This window comes from Moschus berezovskii, chromosome 12 (genome assembly GCF_049115385.1).
Source record: "Moschus berezovskii isolate FMDL1 chromosome 12, NW_MosBer_1.0, whole genome shotgun sequence".
Lineage (NCBI taxonomy): Eukaryota > Metazoa > Chordata > Mammalia > Artiodactyla > Moschidae > Moschus > Moschus berezovskii.
The window spans coordinates 23023007-23042440 of record NC_142471.1 but is presented as its reverse complement, the minus strand read 5'-3'; the positions used below and the strand labels follow the sequence as shown (position 1 = coordinate 23042440).

At 37.7% G+C, this 19434-nt stretch overlaps 1 protein-coding gene across 3 annotated transcripts in view; it reads left to right on the top strand.

Moving 5' to 3' along the window:
• The window catches only part of CTNNA3 (catenin alpha 3), a 1978275-nt gene that overhangs the window by 1733959 nt on the left and 224882 nt on the right, over nt 1-19434 (top strand). For all 3 annotated transcript variants that reach the window (XM_055425631.2, XM_055425630.2, XM_088841920.1), the window contains one exon: nt 18767-18859. In XM_055425631.2, coding sequence (XP_055281606.2) covers nt 18767-18859 — 93 coding nt within the window. The remainder of the gene's footprint in view (nt 1-18766; nt 18860-19434) is intronic.

The following is a 19434-nucleotide window of genomic DNA, read 5'->3' as shown; positions in this document are numbered from 1 at the left end:
AAATGGCAACCCACTCCAGTGTTCTTGCCTGGAGAATCCCAGGGATGGCGGAGCCTGGTCGGCTGCCGTCTATGGGGTCGCACAGAGTCGGACACGACTGAAGCGACTTAGCAGCAGCAGCAGCAGCAGCAAATTTTCTGAGATAGAACATAGAATACTTTTTCATCTTGCCACATTGATAGCCTGGATCCTGTTCCGAAGTAGATTCTCTCTCTCATTGTAAAACTATTTTGAAAACAATTTCCCCTTTCCAGATACCAAATAGCATTTCTGGTTTCTGAATAGTGGATAAGATTAGCCAGAAAAAAAGAGTTTTTAAGATAGAACAATGTTAGGGAAAAAATGATGGGCATACTAAATTATTTCAAAGAGGTGGAAAGATAAGAATAAAAGGTGAGAGTTGAAAAGTAAGAAAAGATAATTTAGCTGAAGAGTACTTAGAATTTATTTTCATCAGGCTATTAAAAGAGTTATTGGTTTCATATATAGTATGTGCAATTATTAGTTTTATTTAGCATGTAACTTCAGTTTTGTAAATAGATGACACTTTAATATTGTTCGTTCAAAGACAGCCTGAGTGGGTTTTTGAAAATATTATTTTTATCCACACATGCACACCATAAGCCTGGTGACATTTACGACTACTTCCAGAGAAATCCATAGGGAGAAACATGTGAATAGAGTAGATGAAATACAGTGGTTGCCACCTGTGTTTATAACAATGAGCATTTGTAATTACTATTTTATTATTTTACTGTTATACTTTTAAGTGAGTTAAATATATAGCCATATTACACATATACAAGAGGAAGTATAGGTATATAATTAGCATTAATTCTGCACATTTAACCAGAAGTCTCATGATACCTTACTGAAATAGCAGGGACCAACTTCTGGTTAAACATGGGAGGTTAGACTCCCTAAGGTGAAAACACAGTGGTACTTAAGCTAAGGTCTGTGGGTCGTCGGTATGAATAGAACTGTTTCCCAAACAACAGGTTCCCAGAAAGCTATAAAAGAAGAGCAAGCCTAACTACATACATACTCACACACACATACACAAACACACATACACCTACGTATGCTTCACTGCTGTATACTTTAGTCAGAATCATTACATGCTACCTTTTTGTATTTTTAGTATGGGAATGGCAACCCACTCCAATGTTCTTGCTTGATAATTTCATGGACAGAGGAGCCTGGAGGACTACAGTCCATGGAGTTGCAAAGAGTCAGACATGACTAAGTGACTAACACTTTCAGTTTCACTTGATATTAGTATTCTCTACTTTCATTTAAGAAAGGAATTTTAATCCTAAGGTTTTTGTTTATGTGTTTGTTTAATTATTGTGTTGAATGAAGTGAAAAAAAGCTATAAAACGTGGTTTGATGTTTTACAAATACAGTTAATGATAGAAAAATCACTGCTTCCATAATATCTTACCATTCTTATCAGTGGTCTTTTCACGTTCAGAGTCTGTTATGAAAGTTTGCAGATGATATTATTCTTACTAAAGCTATGATGTTACATATCACTAAGTACCCCTTAGTGATATGACCTATGGATTGGTGTCTATAAACTGAACATTTAACATGGATAACAAAATTTAACATTTTTAAATTAAATATGTGATCCCTTAGTACAAATTGAAGTCCACTTTATTAAATAGAAAAAGAAGAGAGGTATTAACTGCATAAAACTGAATTTGAAGTATTATTCTTTTTATGTAGTTATTCAACAGAATGTCAAATTTCATAGTCCCAGTTGTAATTACAGTCTTGGGCTAAGCAAACAGTTGTTACTTTACGTGGTATGTATCTAGATAGACATTTGAATAAGTAGATGCAAATTCTGGCAGCATTACTGATGTGTAACTGACATTTAAAAAACTGTGCATATTAAAGCATACCATTTGATATGTTTTATAGGCATATGTATTTAACCCTGAAGCTATCACCACAGTCAAAATAAGGAATATATACATCAAAGCCTAAAACTTACACATGATCCTTGGTAATCTAATCATTCCTTGCTGCAGACCCCAAATGCTCCCACAGATCAGTCTAATGTATTACTGTAGATTGGTTTGTAACTTCTAGTGTATGTGTGTGTATGCACTTAGTCATGTCTCTTTGCATGCCCCATGGATTGTAGCCCACCAGGTTCCTCTGTCCATTTAATTTTCCAGGCAAGAATACTGGAGTTTAATTTCTAGAATGCTGCATAAATAGGAAGTATCCTAGATGTACTCTTGTTTTGCTTCCTTCACATGGCATAATTATTTTGAGACCTAGCCAGGTCATTACTTTTATCAATAATCATTCTCTTTTCTAATTGGGTGATATTCTGTTGAAAGATCATATAATTTGTTACAACATTTGCTTGTTGATGAACATCTGAGTCATTTCTGCCTCTTGGCTATTGCAAAACAGATTGCTATAAATAGTTGTGTACAAGTCTTTTTGTGAATGTATGTTTTAGTCCATCTTGAGTAAACAGGGTGAAATGACTGGATTCTATGGTGTTCTATTGGGTTTCCCTTGTGGGTCAGCTGGTAGAGAATCACCCGCAATGTGGGAGACCTGGATTCAATCTCTGTGTTGGGAAGATCCCCTGGAGAAGGGAAAGGCTACCCACTCCAGTATTCTGGCCTGAAGAATTCCAGGGGGTCCATGGGGTCACAAAGAGTTGGACACAACTGAACAAACAACTTTCACCTTCATGGGAGTTTAGCACGTTAAGGAACACAAGCAATTTTAAAATCTAATTTCCCTGCTAGGTTTGCTTCTACCTCTTTTCTTAATTCCATAGATCAGGACAGACTGTGTTTAAACAGCACATGAGCTAGTTTCATAGCCACTCACATCTGCCTACATCTTCAACAATGATGTATTCACTTGCTTCTACAAATAGGCCTTATAGTTTGGGGACTTAAAAATCCCTTTTAGAGAGAACATAATTCTTCCTTAGGGGTTGTCCAAATATTTATTTTGCTGCATTCTAGTGTACTATTTCATATATAAGCTGCCAACTTAGGCAACTTTATTCTACTAGCGTAGGGAATTCTTACATCCCATAAAGCAAACTTCAATCCAATAACCCTGAATAATAGCTACAAAAGTCTTATATATATCTGAATTACAGATTATTATAGAGCAGCATCTCCTCTGTAATGTAGAACTTCTTTCATATTTTTCCATTTTTTAGTTCAGTGTGAAATAGGAGAGTCAGGTGTGGACATCCTATTTAGCCTTACATAATATCCATGGCTAGAACACAGCAGGCAGGCTTTTGCTTTATTTCTATGCCTGGGATGACTTTGAAAATCTGGATAGATGAATTTGTTTAGGACCATTGATATAGTACCTGGCCACCTAACCATTTCTAGACGTTTTCTAGAAGTAAAAGATTCCCTATAGGTTAAAAATCCTGTATACAATAGGTTATAAACCCCTCTGGGAAGTTAAGTCAAAACTCTTGTTTCCCACGATATCTTCATTACAGAATGCTTTTGTAAAATCAGTGTCCAGGACCCTGGAAATGTGAAAATTTCCTTACATGAAATAAGGAAGCCACGGCTTTCATGGATACACAGAGCTAAGAAGGAGACCATGGTAATACGGGGGGAACAGCATAGGGAAACTGGTGAGGCCTAGATTTCTGTATCTGCTCTCAATCTTCTTTATTGTTTGCTCCAGTAATGAAGACATACGCTGCAATTTTCATCTCATCTATTGAAAGCTTTTGTCTGTGTCCACATCAGCTTCAAATACTGTGCAACATTTAGACCTATTTGAAGTGACAAGGCCAACTCTGTTCCTGTGCAATGAGTTTTGCAATCTTGCTCTTTTTTCATTGCTGGCACATCCTTGAAGTGTCACATTCAAACTTAAGCAGATTTTCTTATAACATTCATTCCTTGCTTGTTTGTTTTTTTTTCCCTGATGATAAATCTATGTATTAAAAATTTAGAAACAAATCAATTATAAAGAAAGTCACAGATAACACTGTAACACTCTCATATATATATATATATATATATATATATATACACAATGTTTTATATAATTAGAATATATGTATTTATACATTCAATGAAGAGTCTTAAAAGAGTATTAAGTGATTTTTCTTTGCAAATGGCAACCCACTCCAGTGTTCTTGCCTGGAGAATCCCAGGGATGGGGGAGCCTGGTGGGCTTCCGTCTGTGGGGTCACACAGAGTCGGACATGACTGAAGTGACTTAGCAGCAGCAGCAGCAGATATTCTCTGAAACTCATTTTAACATTTGTAGGATAGTTTTTTGAAAATAAATTGGTAATTTTTAGTTAGATAACCTCTCTTCAGCTGTCTGTTCTAGGGATAAGAACACACATATTCACATAAACAATCTGTTTGGCTTAGTATTTGATGAAAAAGTTGAGATTTTTCTTACTAAAATACCGAAGAATGTGTCTGATTGTCATGGTAGCAGTGCTTACACCCAAGAGTTAAAGGTTTGACTGTGTTATTAGTCATCTGCTGCCAGTGTCACTACTATCATCACCACCACTTTTTAATTTCTATTATTGCATTATTTCCAACAACAGCACACTTCCCATTTACAGAGCAACAAGAGTAATTTTACTGCCACAATTATCCATGGTATCATCAATTATTGCCCATCAAGAACCCTAACATTGTCCTATGTTGTCCTGGACAAAGTAAGGATGAAAAGTTGTTTCTAACCTCCTGAGAGGTAAACACATCAGAGTGTTAGTAGTTCAACTGTGTGTGACTTTCTGCAATCCCATAGACTGTATCCTGCCAGGCTCTCTGTGCATGGAATTCTCCAGTCAAGTATACTGGAGTGGGTTGCCATTCCCTTCTCCAGGCAATCTTCCCAACCCAGGGATTGAACCCAGGTCTCCCGCATTGCAGGCAGATTCTTTACTGTCTCAGGCAGCAGGGAAGGCAACAAAACCCAAGGGACTTGTAATCTACAGTTGTGTTTAGCATTTCAAAAGAAAGGTATCCTGCTAATTCATAATTTTCTTTAAAAATTTATCTTTCCTGATAACACTGTCACCAAGCCTGCAGTAGACTTGCAGAATGAACAGTAGAACTGAATGAGATTTTATAAAACATTTAGTTCAGTCCTTTCATTTACTTCTGAAAAAGCTTAGTTTTCAACGTTAAGTATTTTTTTTTTTGAGGTCACAAGCTATTAAAAGCAGCATTAACCTAAATCCAGAGACTCAATCTTTATATTATGCTCTATCACAGTCCCTGCCTTACTATAAGAACTTTGACAGGTTACTTAAATTAGGTTTTCTGTTTATAATTTGGAAAAAAGATATAAAAGTTCTGTCCAAAACACATACACAGTTAGTAGTTTCGCTAGTTCAGTTCAGTTCAGTCGCTCAGTCATGTCCGACTCTCCGCGACCCCATGAATCACAGCACGCCAGGCCTCCCTTTCCATCACCAACTCCCGGAGTACACTCAAACTCATGTCCACAGAGTTGGTGATGCCATCCAACCATCTCATTCTCTGTCGTCCCCTTCTCCTCCCGCCCCCAACCTTTCCCAGCATCAGAGTCTTTTCCAGTGAGTCAACTCGTCGCATGAGGTGGCCAAAGTATTGCAGTTTCAGCTTTAGCATCAGTCCCTCCAATGAACATCCAGGATTGATCTCCTCTAGAATGGACTGGTTGGATCTCCTTGCAGTATAAGGGACTCTCAAGAGTCTTCTCCAACACCACAGTTCAAAAGCATCGATTCTTCGGCGGTCAGCCTTCTTCACAGTCCAACTCTCACATCCATACATGACCACGGGAAAAACCATTGCCTTAACTAGACGGACCTTGGTTGGCAAAGTAATGTCTCTGCTTTTTAATATACTATCAAGGTTGGTCATAACTTTCCTTCCAAGGAGCAAGCGTCTTTTAATTTCATGGCTGCAATCAGCATCTGCAGTGATTTTGGAGCCCAAAAAAACAAAGTCTGACACTGTTTCCACTGTTTTTCCATCTATTTGCCATGAAGTGATGGGACCAGATGCCATGATCTTTGTTTTCTGAATGTTGAGCTTCAAGCCAACCTTTTCACTCTCCTGTTTCACTTTCATCAAGAGGCTTTTGAGTTCCTCTTCACTTTCTGCCATAAAGGTAGTGTCATCTGCATATCTGAGGTTATTGATATTTCTCCCAGCAATCTTGATTCCAGCTTGTGCTTCTTCCAGCCCAGCGTTCCTCATGATGTACTCTGCATATAAGTTAAATAAGCAAGTTTTGCTAGTTAGTGCAGCCTAATTCATTTAGAACTTGAAACAACAACAGCAGATCCATTGATACAATTTTGCTCATGATATGAGCCAAAATTGAACTGATTTCAGTCCTGGTATACTTAAATTCAGGGTTTCAGCTGAGAAACAAGCAGGATTTTCTTTTAGTTTACTTTTTTCAAAGACAGTATATGGTTCAACATAGGTGATACTGAAGCAGTGTCGAAAGGCTGAATCATCTATTAGCTCCAGACATCAAGTCTACTGAGGTCCAGACATTCTATCTGGTGGAGGAAGGAAGAGATTAAGTGAGTTGATCAAAACTCCAAACTATTTGACCTGCTTTGCTCTGTGAGCAGTATACTCATACTATTTGAATTTCGTTTTCTAGACTTGTAAGTTTTAACTACTCAGCTCCCATATTTACTATAAACTTGTGACTACCAAGCCGAATGGCTCATAAAATGAGCACTGGAACCTAGTTTGTAGCAGCCCTTTATTAACTGTGTGGTATTGGATGAATTCTATTAACTCTTAAAATGATAACCTTGCTTCTTTAGGTTTATTGTTAAGATGAAATAAGAAAAGTGGAAGAACCCATCAGAGTTTTATTAATGAATCGTATTAAGACCTTGATTAAAAATGATTATCTTATCTTTCTATTCTCAAAGAGAAGAATTCAAGGGTCTTGATTTGAGTCCAGATATTTCTAATATTTTAACTTTCCAAAAATATGCTTTCATCCAAACCATATTCATCTTGGCTTCATTAGTCTCTTAGATTTTTATTTAAACTTCCAGCTGGAAAGCTTCTTATGATTTCTTCTGACAGTTTTCGTGATTTAGACATACAGTCCTGAAGTCAGATCTAGATCACCAACTCATGTGGTGGTTGAAAAAGTACAGTGATATCAATGAGGTCATTTTCACTTATGGCCATATTGCTGATTTGTTGGGTGCTTTTCTACAGTAATTAGCCTCTTTAGTGTCTTAGGATCAAAGAGTTGATCCCCACACTCTCCTAGGTAAAAGGAGGGGTTGAGCTTAAAGTGTGATTTACCCTACGTGATTCTATTATCACTTGAGTTCTTTGAAAGACTTTGTAAAAACTTAAGTGATTACAGTGATCACCTCCTTTGAAAAAATTGTCATAATCCAGACTAAAGTGTAAAGTATCAAATGATTGGCTATTTGATGAATGCTGGTGTGGTTTAAGTAGTAAACAAACAGAAGCTTAATTCAATTGAAATAGATGAACAACTTAAGCTCAGGACTGTGTCTCCCCTGAGACAGCAGTTTTCTTCATGTTCAGGATTTATTGCCTAAGAAGTCCTATGTGACTATATGTTTGATCAGATTTTCTACTCTTTTTATCTTACATTAGGGTATATATTTTGTTTTCTGTCTTCGCTTTCTCAAGGTATATTTTAATTGTTGTAGCTTTAAGGGCTATATGTTGAAGACTCTTGAGAGTCCCTTAAACTGCAAGGAGATCAAACAAGTCAATCCTAAAGGAACTCAGTCTTGAATATTCATTGGAAGGACAGATGCTAAAGCTGAAGCTCCAGTACTTTGGCCACCTGATGAGAAGAACTACTCATTGGAAAAGACCCTGATGCTGGGAAAGATTGAAGGCAGGAGGAGAAGGGGACAACAGAGGATGAGATGATTGGATGGCATCACCAACTCAATGGACGTGAGTTTGAGCAAACTCCGGGAGTTGGTGATAAACGGGGAAGCCTGGTGTGCTGCATGCAGTCCATGGGGTTGCAAAGAGTCAGACATGACTGAGTGACTGAACGGAACTGAACTAAAGGGTAGAATACCCAAGCATCTTAGTTTCATCATATGAAACAATCCATAGGCTGGTATATTCTAAACATCTGGAAAAGAAAAAGACATAGTTTGTGAAACAAAGAGAGATAATAATGGTACCTAAAGGCAGTTTTTAATCTATTTTTCAAAAGATTAAATGGAGAAAACTCACCAATACTCTATTGGGAAAAATAGAGAAATATATCTTTATTTTCATCCTTCTTTATTATCTATATTTTTCTTCCATGTATTCATTCATTAAAAACATAATTTCCACACACCTATTTTTTTACTAGAAACTGTGTGAGACATTCAGGTTATAAAATTGAGAACTATGCTAGATGCCTTCTCACTCTATGTTAAAATGAGAAGATACATATATTCATCAGGTTAACCATGTTTCTAACTGCTATGATGAATTGGAGTGGTTCAGTGGCTCAGTAAAGAACCCACCTGCCAATGCAGGAGACATGGGTTCAATTCCTGGGTTAAGATCCCTGGATAAGAAAATGCCAACCTACTCCAGTATTCTTGCCTGGGAAATCCCATGGATGGAGGAGCCTGGCAGGCTGTAGTCCACTGGGTCACAAAAGAGCCAGACACAACTTAGTGACTAAACAACAAAAATATTTGAATCAACCGTACTTGACAGATTTTCCAAATCTCTCCTACCATTGAGTACTCCTTGCTATTGCTGTTCAGTCATTAAATCATGTCTGACTTTTTGCGACCCCATGGACTGCAGCATGCCAGATTCCTCTGTCCTCCACTATCTCCTGGAGTTTACTCAAATTCATGTCCATTGAGTTGGTGATACTACCCTACCATGTCATCCTCTGCCACCTTCTTCTCCTTTTGCCTTCAATCTTTCCCAGCATCAGGATTTTTTTAGTGCAGAAGAAATATTTCATCCAGATTAATGTAAATGTTATGCTTTCAGTTTAAGCATAAACTCCAAAACTTAACTCCATTAAGTTTTACTTAATTCTCATTCCTATTTTAAAGGTGAATAAATTGAAGCAGAGGAAAATTATGAGATTTGCCTAACAACATACAATTAGTTGGTGTCAAATTTAGAATGAAAACCCAGGTAACTTCATCAATCTACCACCATAACATAAGCCTAGCAGCATTCTGACAATACACTAAATATCTTTCCAGTTACCCTGGGAAATTCTTTTCTAGAAACTTATGCTATATCAGGGCATCAGAGACACCCTGAAGTCTCTTGTAATTTTCCCACATTGGTTAGCAATGGAATGTCCATCATCCTAGTCCGTTTAACTCCTTCAGGTTTACTGCTTATTGTTTCCATGACAAGTTTGTGGTGCAGAACTCTCATGAGACTTGAACATCTAGTGTGAGATTAAAAGATGACATTTTTCTGTCAAGTCTTATTATATCCACACTGCACTGCTAATGGCATACCGAGACATCTTCTGGTCTTCCAAGTTTGGAAATTATAGAAAATTTCTCTAGGTGCAAAATCTACTGTCTCTAATTTCCACAGCCTTTCTTTTAAAAAATCCAGTAATCTTTTCCTCATAATTTCCCTTGGGCAAGGTATTATTAAATCAACACCTATTGAAGGGAGAAAGGAAAGGTTTACTCCATAGTTACGCCATGTTCCTAAAACGTTCTTCTGACATTCATACCAAAGCCTGTGTGTGTTAGTCGCTTAGTTGTGTCCAACTCTTTGTGACCCCATGGACTGTAGCCCGCCAGGCTCCTCCATCCATGGGATTTTCCAGGCAAGAATACTGAAGTGGATTGCCATTTCCTTCCTCAGGGAATCTTCCTGACTCAGGGATCGAATGGTCATTAAATTATCCAGTTCCTTATTCAGTTAGGATATCTTTACTGAGTACCTAGTATATGCTATTTGGGGTGTTCAGAATGATAAGACAGAAAGCATCCCTAGTCTCATGGGTGTTATATTCTAATGTGGCAAGACCAAAATGTATCTCCTCCCCTCAAAAAAAAAAAAAAAGAAAAGAAGAAGAAAAATGTAATTTCATATGATCATAGCAAGAAGGCTAAGAAAAGAGAGAAAAGGGTGATGTAATTAATAAGTGAAATAGGAAAAAGGGTTAACTTCAGATGGCCTGACCAGGAGAGACTCTATAGAGTTGAATATAGCCATCTGGACTCCCATAGTAGAAAGGTCCAGCAGTGTGAAAGCTGCAGGAGGAATGTATGTCAGGCAAGACAGCAGTACGTACTTGGAGCCAAAGGTCTTGATGTGCCATGAACTGATGATTAGGACATATTTGCAGAGTAGAAAGAAGTCCATGTGTTGTGAATCCATCATGCTTGCCAGGAGCAATAAAGCCCTTTGTCTCTGACAACTCTGGCAACTCCAGCCGATTGTATCATTCAGTTGAATAGTCAAAATGGCTTCTGGCCGCTTACATATTATCCGTCCAAGTATGTGATAAATTAACTCTCCAAATGACAAGCAATGGAAGGCATACTTAAAAAGTAAAATGCCTACATTTCAGGTGACAGGGAAAATCCCTGATAAACTATTGACGCTGCCATCTTGCAACTCATATTACAGTGACACTTAACTAAAGCCTAAACCAATCAAAAAATTAAATTTAATGTCAGGCCAGTAGTTCTCATGAAGAACTGCATATCAGAATCATTTGTACAACTTTACAAAGCTATAGGTTAGTGGGCCTCTCCTTCAAAGATTGATTCCAGGGATCTATCATTTAAAAAAATGTCTGTACAGTATGGTACTGGCATAAAGACAGAAATATAGATCAATGGAACAAAATAGAAAGCCCAGAGATAAATCCACACATCTATGGACACCTCATCTTTGACAAAGGAGGCAAGAATATAAAATGGAGAAAAGACAGTCTCTTTAACAAGTGGTGCAGGGAAAACTGGTCAGCCACTTGTAAAAGAATGAAACTAGAACACTTCCTAACACCATACACCAAAATAAACTCAAAATGGATTAGAGAGCTAAATGTAAGACCAGAAACTATAAAACTCCTAGAGGAGAACGTAGGCAAAACACTCTCTGACATAAATCACAGCAGGATCCTCCATGACCCACCTCCCAGAATATTGGAAATAAAAGCAAAAATAAACAAATGGAACCTAATTAAAATCAAAAGCTTCTGCACAGCAAAGCAAACTATAAGCAAGGTGAAAAGACAGCCCTCAGAATGGGAGAAAATAATAGCAAATGAAGCAACTGATAAAGGATTAATCTCCAAATTATACAAGCAGCTCCTGCAGCTCAATTCCAGAAAAATAAATGACCCAATCAAAAAATGGACCAAAGAACTAAACAGACATTTCTCCAAAGAAGACATAAAGATGGCTAACAAACACATGAAAAAATGCTCAACATCCCTCATAATCAGAGAGATGCAAATCAAAACCACAATGAGATACCATTTCACACCAGTCAGAATGGCTGCTATCCAAAAGTCTACATGCAATAAATGCTGGAGAGGATGTGGAGAGAAAGGAACCCTCTTACACTGTTGGTGGGAATGCAAACTAGTACAGCCACTATGGAGAACAGTGTGGAGATTCCTCAAAAAATTGGAAATAGAACTGCCATATGATCCAGCAATCGCACTCCTGGGCATACACACCGAGGAAACCAGAATTGAAAGAGACACGTGTACTCCACTGTTCATTGCAGCACTGTTTATAATAGCCAGGACATGGAAGCAACCTAGATGTCCATCTGCAGACGAATGGATAAGAAAGCTTTGGTACATATACACAATGGAGTATTATTCAGCCATTAAAAAGAATACATTTGAATCAGTTCTAATGAGGTGGATGAAACTGGAGCCTATTATACAGAGTGAAGTAAGCCAGAAAGAAAAATACCAATACAGTATACTAACACATATATATGGAATTTAGAAAGATGCAAATGATAACCCTGTATACGAGACAGCAAAAGAGACACAGATGTATAGAACAGTCTTTGGGACTCTATGGGAGAGGGTGAGGGTGGGATGATTTGGGAGAATGGCATTGAAACACGTATGTTGTCATATGTGAAACGAATCACTAGTTCAGGGTCAATGCATGTTATAGGATGCTCGGGGCTGGCATGCGGGGATGACCCACAGGGAGGATAAAGGGAGGAGGGAGGTGGGAGGGCGGTTCAGGAGGGGGAACTTATGTAAACCCGGGGCAAATTCATATCAATGTATGGCAAAACCAACCAACATAATATTGTAAAATAATTTGCCTCCAATAAAAAATAAATTAATTACCTAAAAAAAAATCAATTCATGGTGGAAAAAAAAAATGTCTGTAATACACAACATGTTGTTTACTTCATTTTCTGGAAATATTTTGAAATGTTTGACAGTTAAATGTGATTGTTACATGTTTCTAAAATGTGACTCTTTAAATAACTTATAGGACTTGGAAACTAGAAAAAAAGAGGCTCAGAAAATGGATCAAAAACCTTGTCAATAATGCCAAGAACATAGTATTGATTTCTTGGATTGGGTAGGGGGCAGGATACATGCATGTGTGTGTGTGTGTGTGTGGACACTCATTTTAGCTTTCCATAATTTGAATTGTGTTATTGTTATATCTTTTCCTCATTTTAAAATGTATTTGACTTCTTTCTCTCCGGTTCTGTGTTATCAGCTCAGCTAAGATAATCTCACTGAGCACGCTATTGCAGCTTCTTCTTTCAGAATACTGTCCGCGGCATCATTCATTCTCTGAGTGTCAGACCACTACTGATATTGCTCTGGCAGTTACTTGATTGTAGTAAGGCCTTGGGGGATAATCAGAGAAGTATGAATTGCCATCAAATCCTCTATATGATTTAGAATTCAACCTTAAGTCTTAGGAAAATACCAAGCATGACTCCTATTTCCTAGACATTTTTTTTCTTTTTCTTACCTTCTTTCTCTTCCCTCCCACCTCTTCTCCCTCTTGCCCTTGCTTTCATCCTTCCCTTATTTTTGTTGTTTTAGTGACCACAAATTTATTTTTTTATATTTCAGGGTAAGGCATTTATAGCCTTGAGCAAGTGAATGTTAATGTATAATAATACCGCCTACTTATTTCACTAAGGATGCTGAAAGAATTTATAAGCCTTTAGAAAGCACTGTTCTCCTTGGTGTGGAGGAGGAGGAAGAATATGAATGCAGTCATTATGTACCTCAATAAATAAATACATATTTAAGCTTTTATATATATATATATATACACACACACACATATGTATATATATTCACATACACTCACACCACCAATTGATTGTGTCCTTGAAGTTTAATGTACCATTACTGTTTATTGCACACTCAGTTTCTGTATGAAAACTTCCGCCTATTTTCAAGTCTGACTATACTTGTTTCTGGACTATACTTGTTTATATACTTTATATAAATAAAGCGAGATCTTAAAGTACTACAATAATAATTTATAGTAATCATAAACTATATTGAACATTCAGTATTTTATAGAAACTGAATAATGTTCTAGTCCATTGTGTTATTTTATCTTCACAATAAACCTAAGAATTAGGTAATATTTTTTCCACTTTAAGATGAGGAAACGTAGCTTATTTCAAGTCACTTTGGGTTGCCTAAGGAAAGGTTCATAATAAGCAAGAGTTAGAAAAATATAGAATGGTTATCCTGAATTCTGATAAGAGAAATAAATGAGTAATAGAATTTATTATAACTTTTTTTCACAACAAAATAGGGTATCTTCCTATGGGTCTGGTTTAAAGACAGTTCAGCTTAGAGAAGGAAAGTTATTTCTATCATCCCTGAGAATGTGAAGAGTGTTATGTTTGCTAGGGCCAGTTTAAGAGAGTATCTTACTCTTACACATGATTAAAATTGGATCAAATGTGATATTTTCTTGAAATTTAGAAGAAAGCAGTGTATGTGTAATTATAATAAACCCTATTAGCACAACAATGTTGTATATTCAAAATCAGGAAAATGTAACTAGAGTTAGTGATAAGTATTGTGTCAATCCAGAGTAACAGATGTGAAGTGAAATTAAGTATCCAAAATGCCAAGAAGTTTTATCAAAAAATATAAAGGGTTTTTATAGGATGAGGGATAATTTAGTGAAGAAAGAAGAGAACAAATAGTAGACAGAAAGAAGCAACCTTTGTTGCACCCCAGCTATGCCTGTGGGCTAAGCACTTATTTAAACATCTTAGTACAACTGAATCTCACAACAATCTTCAGGATTATGTCTCATTATCCAAAATTTTGTTCTGAAGAAACAAAATTTTAAAAAGGAGACACATATTCCCCAACAAGCTAACTGGAGAGGCAGAATTCAAATTCAGGACTGCATTGCTCAACAGTTTATGGTATTTCTCCTACTTGACATTGATTTAAGATAGTTGGTTTCCCTTCACACAGGATGGAAATTGACTGGAAACACACAAGTTACACACACATACTCACACACACACACACACACACAAAACTTCCAGAAGTTTAAACTTCCAAAGTGACTAAATAAATAAAAACAAAGTAAGCTGTTTCCAGGAGTGTACAATATAGGGCTGCCAAACCTCCATCCTTCCTTTTTAAAATGTTTCAGTTCAGTTCAGTTCAGTCGCTCAGTCGTGTTCGACTCTTTGCGACCCCATGAATCACAGCATGCCAGGCCTCCCTGTCCATCACCAACTCCCGGAGTTCACTCAAACTCATGTCCATCGAGTCGGTGATGCCATCCAGCCATCTCATTCTCTGTCGTCCCCTTCTCCTCTCGCCCTCAATCCCTCCCAGCATCAGAGCCTTTTCCAGTGAGTCAACTCGTCGCATGAGGTGGCCAAAGTATTGGAGTTTCAGCTTTAGCATCAGTCCTCCCAATGAACACCCAGGACTGATCTCCTTTAGAATGGACTGGTTGGATCTCCTTGCAGTCCAAGGGACCCTCGAGAGTCTTCTCCAACACCACAGTTCAAAAGCCTCAGTTCTTCAGCGATCAGCTTTCTTCACAGTCCAACTCTCACATCTATACATGACTCTTTCTATTATTATTTGTCTTCAAACTGAAGTTCATATATATCCCCCAAATGATTAAGTACTCCCACTTCTTTCTTAGTTTCCATTTAAACTATAACACTGTGTATGTAACTGTTTTTAAACTACCATCCAGCTGCTTGCCTTACAGAATGCAAAATGCTACCAGCAAGTGTTTTGAACACTCCCCCACAGTTTCTTTCTTTTTTTCTTCATGATAAGGAGAAGTCAATTTTGGTGGATTTGCAAGAACGCTATCAGTCCCCTGTTAAAGAAAAGTACACAAATATGTGGGTGTAAGTGGTAGGCTTATCATTTCCTGCAGCATCACTAACAAAAATGATACTTGTGATTTCTGAGGAGCAGTTGCTCTTAATTTCTGTTTGGTCACTTTATTTTTGAATTGCACAAAGTACTTGGATTGGTGATAAAGCTCTGTCTCACCACAGAACTTGGGTTATATGATAGAATATAACCCAAGTAATAAACAAAGACATTTATAAGAAACATCACAGTAGGGATCCCAGATATCTTGCAGTTGCAAAATAACAGGGCTCAAGAAAGGGAATTTGATCAATTGAGTTTATTCAGATATTACAGGGGCTGGTGATAAATCAAGAGAAAAAAATTATGAAAAGACTTTCTGAAGAATACTTCTGAAGAATACACAAAAATTAACTAATAATGAAATATGTGATTGTATAGAAATTCCCTCATGGTGAACTCATGCTATTATTACTTAAGAAGAAAGATAAATTTCCTGTGATCATAGCTGCGGGTAGTTGCAGTAAAGAAGGACTGCATGTAGCGATTAACATATAGATAACCACTCAGCACACTGGGGGCTTTGGTGAGGGGTAAGATAACTCACTGGAATAGACTCTGCTGCTGGGAAAGGTTGGGGGCGGGAGGAGAAGGGGACAACAGAGAATGAGATGGCTGGATGGCATCACCGACTCTGTGGACATGAGTTTGAGTGAAGTCCGGGAGTTGGTGATAGACAGGGAGGACTGGCATGCTGTGATTCATGGGGTCGCAGAGAGTCGGACACGACTGAGCGACTGAACTGAACTGAACTGAACTGAAGAGTCTGTTGAAATTAATGCAGAGTGATAGGAGATTCTCAGTGTAAGTGTTGGAGAACAAAAAAAAGTGTTGGTCAAAGACCCATGAACTGAGAAAGAATCTGAGGCCATAAGTGTTTAGGAGATTGATAATTTTGCTCCACAGTGTGAGCTAATCATTTTGAGTTCCCATGCCTGGAGTGGCCCCAATGGAATGAATGCTTCACAACCCTGAAAGTAAGTGAAGGGTCTGTGTGTAGAGCAAGGTTTGAGGGAAACCAGAGCTATTCTGAGGAGGTAGGTCCTGACCCTTTCCAGTCTTCAACAGCTATGTGTATATACAGGAGACCTTCCATTTTCACTTTTGGACGTTTGTCATGAAACCTAAATGTTTATATTTTTAATTTCTCACCAGAGCTTTGTAGCAAAGGAATCATAGTTTAACACTGAGACTGTGTAAACTATCATACTAAATTAATTCTCATTAAGTACTTTATATTTGTAATAACAATTTTGCTGTACAGTACTTATATTTGCATTAATAACTGGTATCATTAAATTATTGCCACAGAGGGACTAAGGGAATGGTAACCTGGAACTGAGAAAAACAATAACAAAAAAGATTAAAAAATTAGTTCGAAATACAGGAAGATAGAAGCACAATAGAGATACAGGCAGGACAGATGTTTGTTGTTGCTGTTGATATGTTTTGTTTTGCTCATATCCAATTAGATTTTTGGCTATCACTGATAATTTTTCTTCATCCATTTAAAACCATGTATGTGCTAGGTTGTGGTGAGATGGTAGTAAGCAGAGCAGATAGTTCAACAGTTTACTTCCCAATTCAACAACCAACGCTAAAATAAAGTATGACAGACACTATATAGTGAATGTAGAGGGCATCAGGAAATGCTTGGAAGAGAAACTCAAGCCAATCTAGGGGATTTGTAGGCAAGACACCTCCCTAAATAAAAGACATTTAAGCTGAAATTGAAAACAAAATAGCAATGGAAGTAGGTTAACTATGTAGACCAAACCCTAAGTTCATGTTAAATTATTACTTTCTAAGAAAATTTCTCAGTTTTTTGTGTTTTGATATCATATGGTTTTAATAATAGTTATTCCATTTATTTGTCACCTGTAAACACCTTGATTTGTGGTAGCCACTTAGTGGTTAGCCAAATTGCTACTCAGAGAAAAACATCCTTCTGATCATTTTTGCTTTCTCTTTTTCTTTCAGAATTTATTGGGACATAATTAATATACTATAAACATCACCATTTAAAGTATTTTAAATATTCACAAGAGTGTGTGATCATTACCACTTTTGATCATAGAACGTTGTTGCCATCCCAATTTATACCAATACCATCCCATGAAACGCCATGCCATTTTATACCCCAGGGGTATGAAACCACATACCCATTAGCAGTCATGGCTCCCAACCCCCTCTTCCACTCTCTGCTTTAGGAACCACTAATCAAATCTCTATCTCTATACATGTGGCTATTCTTGAATTCCAAATAAATAGAACCATATAATATGTGGCATTTTGTGATTGACTTGTTTGTAACATTTTCAAAGTTTACCTTGTTGCAGTATATATTAGTACTTCTTTCCTTTTCATAATATTCAAGTAATATTCCTTTGTAGGGATTTGCCATGTTTTGTTTATTCATTCATCACTAGATATGTTTCTTGGTCATTATGCTTGCTGTTGCTATGAATACTTGTTTACAGATTTTTGTGTAGACATATGTTTTTCATTTCTCTTGGATATGTACTGTTGGGTGAATTGGGTCCGACTTCCCACTGCTTACAAAATCAATACTCAGATTCTTTAACGTCTGAGCTACCAGGAAACCCTATAGAAAGAAAAGTCTCCTTTAATCAAATTGCTGGCAATCTAGGGAGATAGTCGACTCAACTTTCCCCAAACACCATGTCCAAAGATTCTGCTTGATTATAAAAACATTTAAAGGAAAGAAGGGAAGTAATCTCAATTCATCACTGAGATGGGGGTCAAGGTCCTCACCATCCCCCTCTACGCAGGCTCAGTGAATTCTTGTGATATTCATCTGGGTGCTATCTTATTTACAGGGTTTGGTCATGAGATTACTGGATGGGAACCTAGGGAAAAGATTTGGTCATACTTATTCTTCATTTCTACCGCTATAATCTATGGAAAGACCTGACAAGTTAGGCAAGATATCATTTGATTAAAAGATCTGAAAGGTGTGCTTGCGGGGGAGATGAGTAGAGGATGGGAGTGCCTGGCTTAAATTTTAGTTACAGTATGGCTTTGCTAAAGTGCCAAGAAAAGGAGCATCTCTGTCCATGGAATTCTCCAGGCAAGAATACTGGAGTGGGTTCCCATTCCCTTCTCCAAGGGATCTTCCTGACCCAGGGATTGTGCCTGGGTCTCCAGGATTACAGGCAGATTCTTTACCATCTGAGCCATTAGTGAAGCCCTCCTGCTGAGGGCAGTTTCCTGCAAAGAACTGTTTACATACATATAACCTAGGAGAGGAGTTGCTGGGTCATATTGGTAATTCTGCTTACTGAGGTACTGCCAGACTACCATTTTGCATTTCCAACAACAGTGTTTTGCTTTCTTTTTATAGACTCCAGAAGAACTAGAGGATGTTTCTGACCTGGAAGAGGATCATGAGGTCCGCAGTTATACCAGCGTTCAGACTGAAGGGAAAACTGACCGGGTAAGTCACTTCCCTGAGGGGAGAGCTGTGTGCTAAGCCCTTTCCTTATCACTCCAGGAAGTGTCTCCCAGGTAGGACCCCTGGATCTAGAACTGCTTCTGTAAAGCCCAGAGATAGGAGTCTCAGGATGCTGGGCAGCATTGTGAGAGGAATGATTTCTTCCACCTTGAGAGCTCTCAGTGAAGCCATTTCTTATTAAGCAGTGACTTACCTCATGCCACTTGTGGTCGTTAGAGTAGTCATGGGAATATCAAAGTGAAATGTGTACCTGTTTGTTTAGAGTGAAAAAGAGAATCCATGAAGTTGTAAATATACTCTGAAGTTCTAGGGGAAAATAATCAAATTCTGACGCTATATGCTTCTATTTTCTCCCTTTCTACAATGCTTCCTTCTGCCCACCTCAAAACACACACACACACACACACACACACACACACACACACATATGTCCCTCCAAAGATATTAATCAATTTTTGAAATATTCTGAGATGTTCTACTTTGCTTGGGAATTTGTGGAACCTTGATTTCCTAGCCACTGATAACTTGCAACTGCAGAACAGACTATATAGCATGTA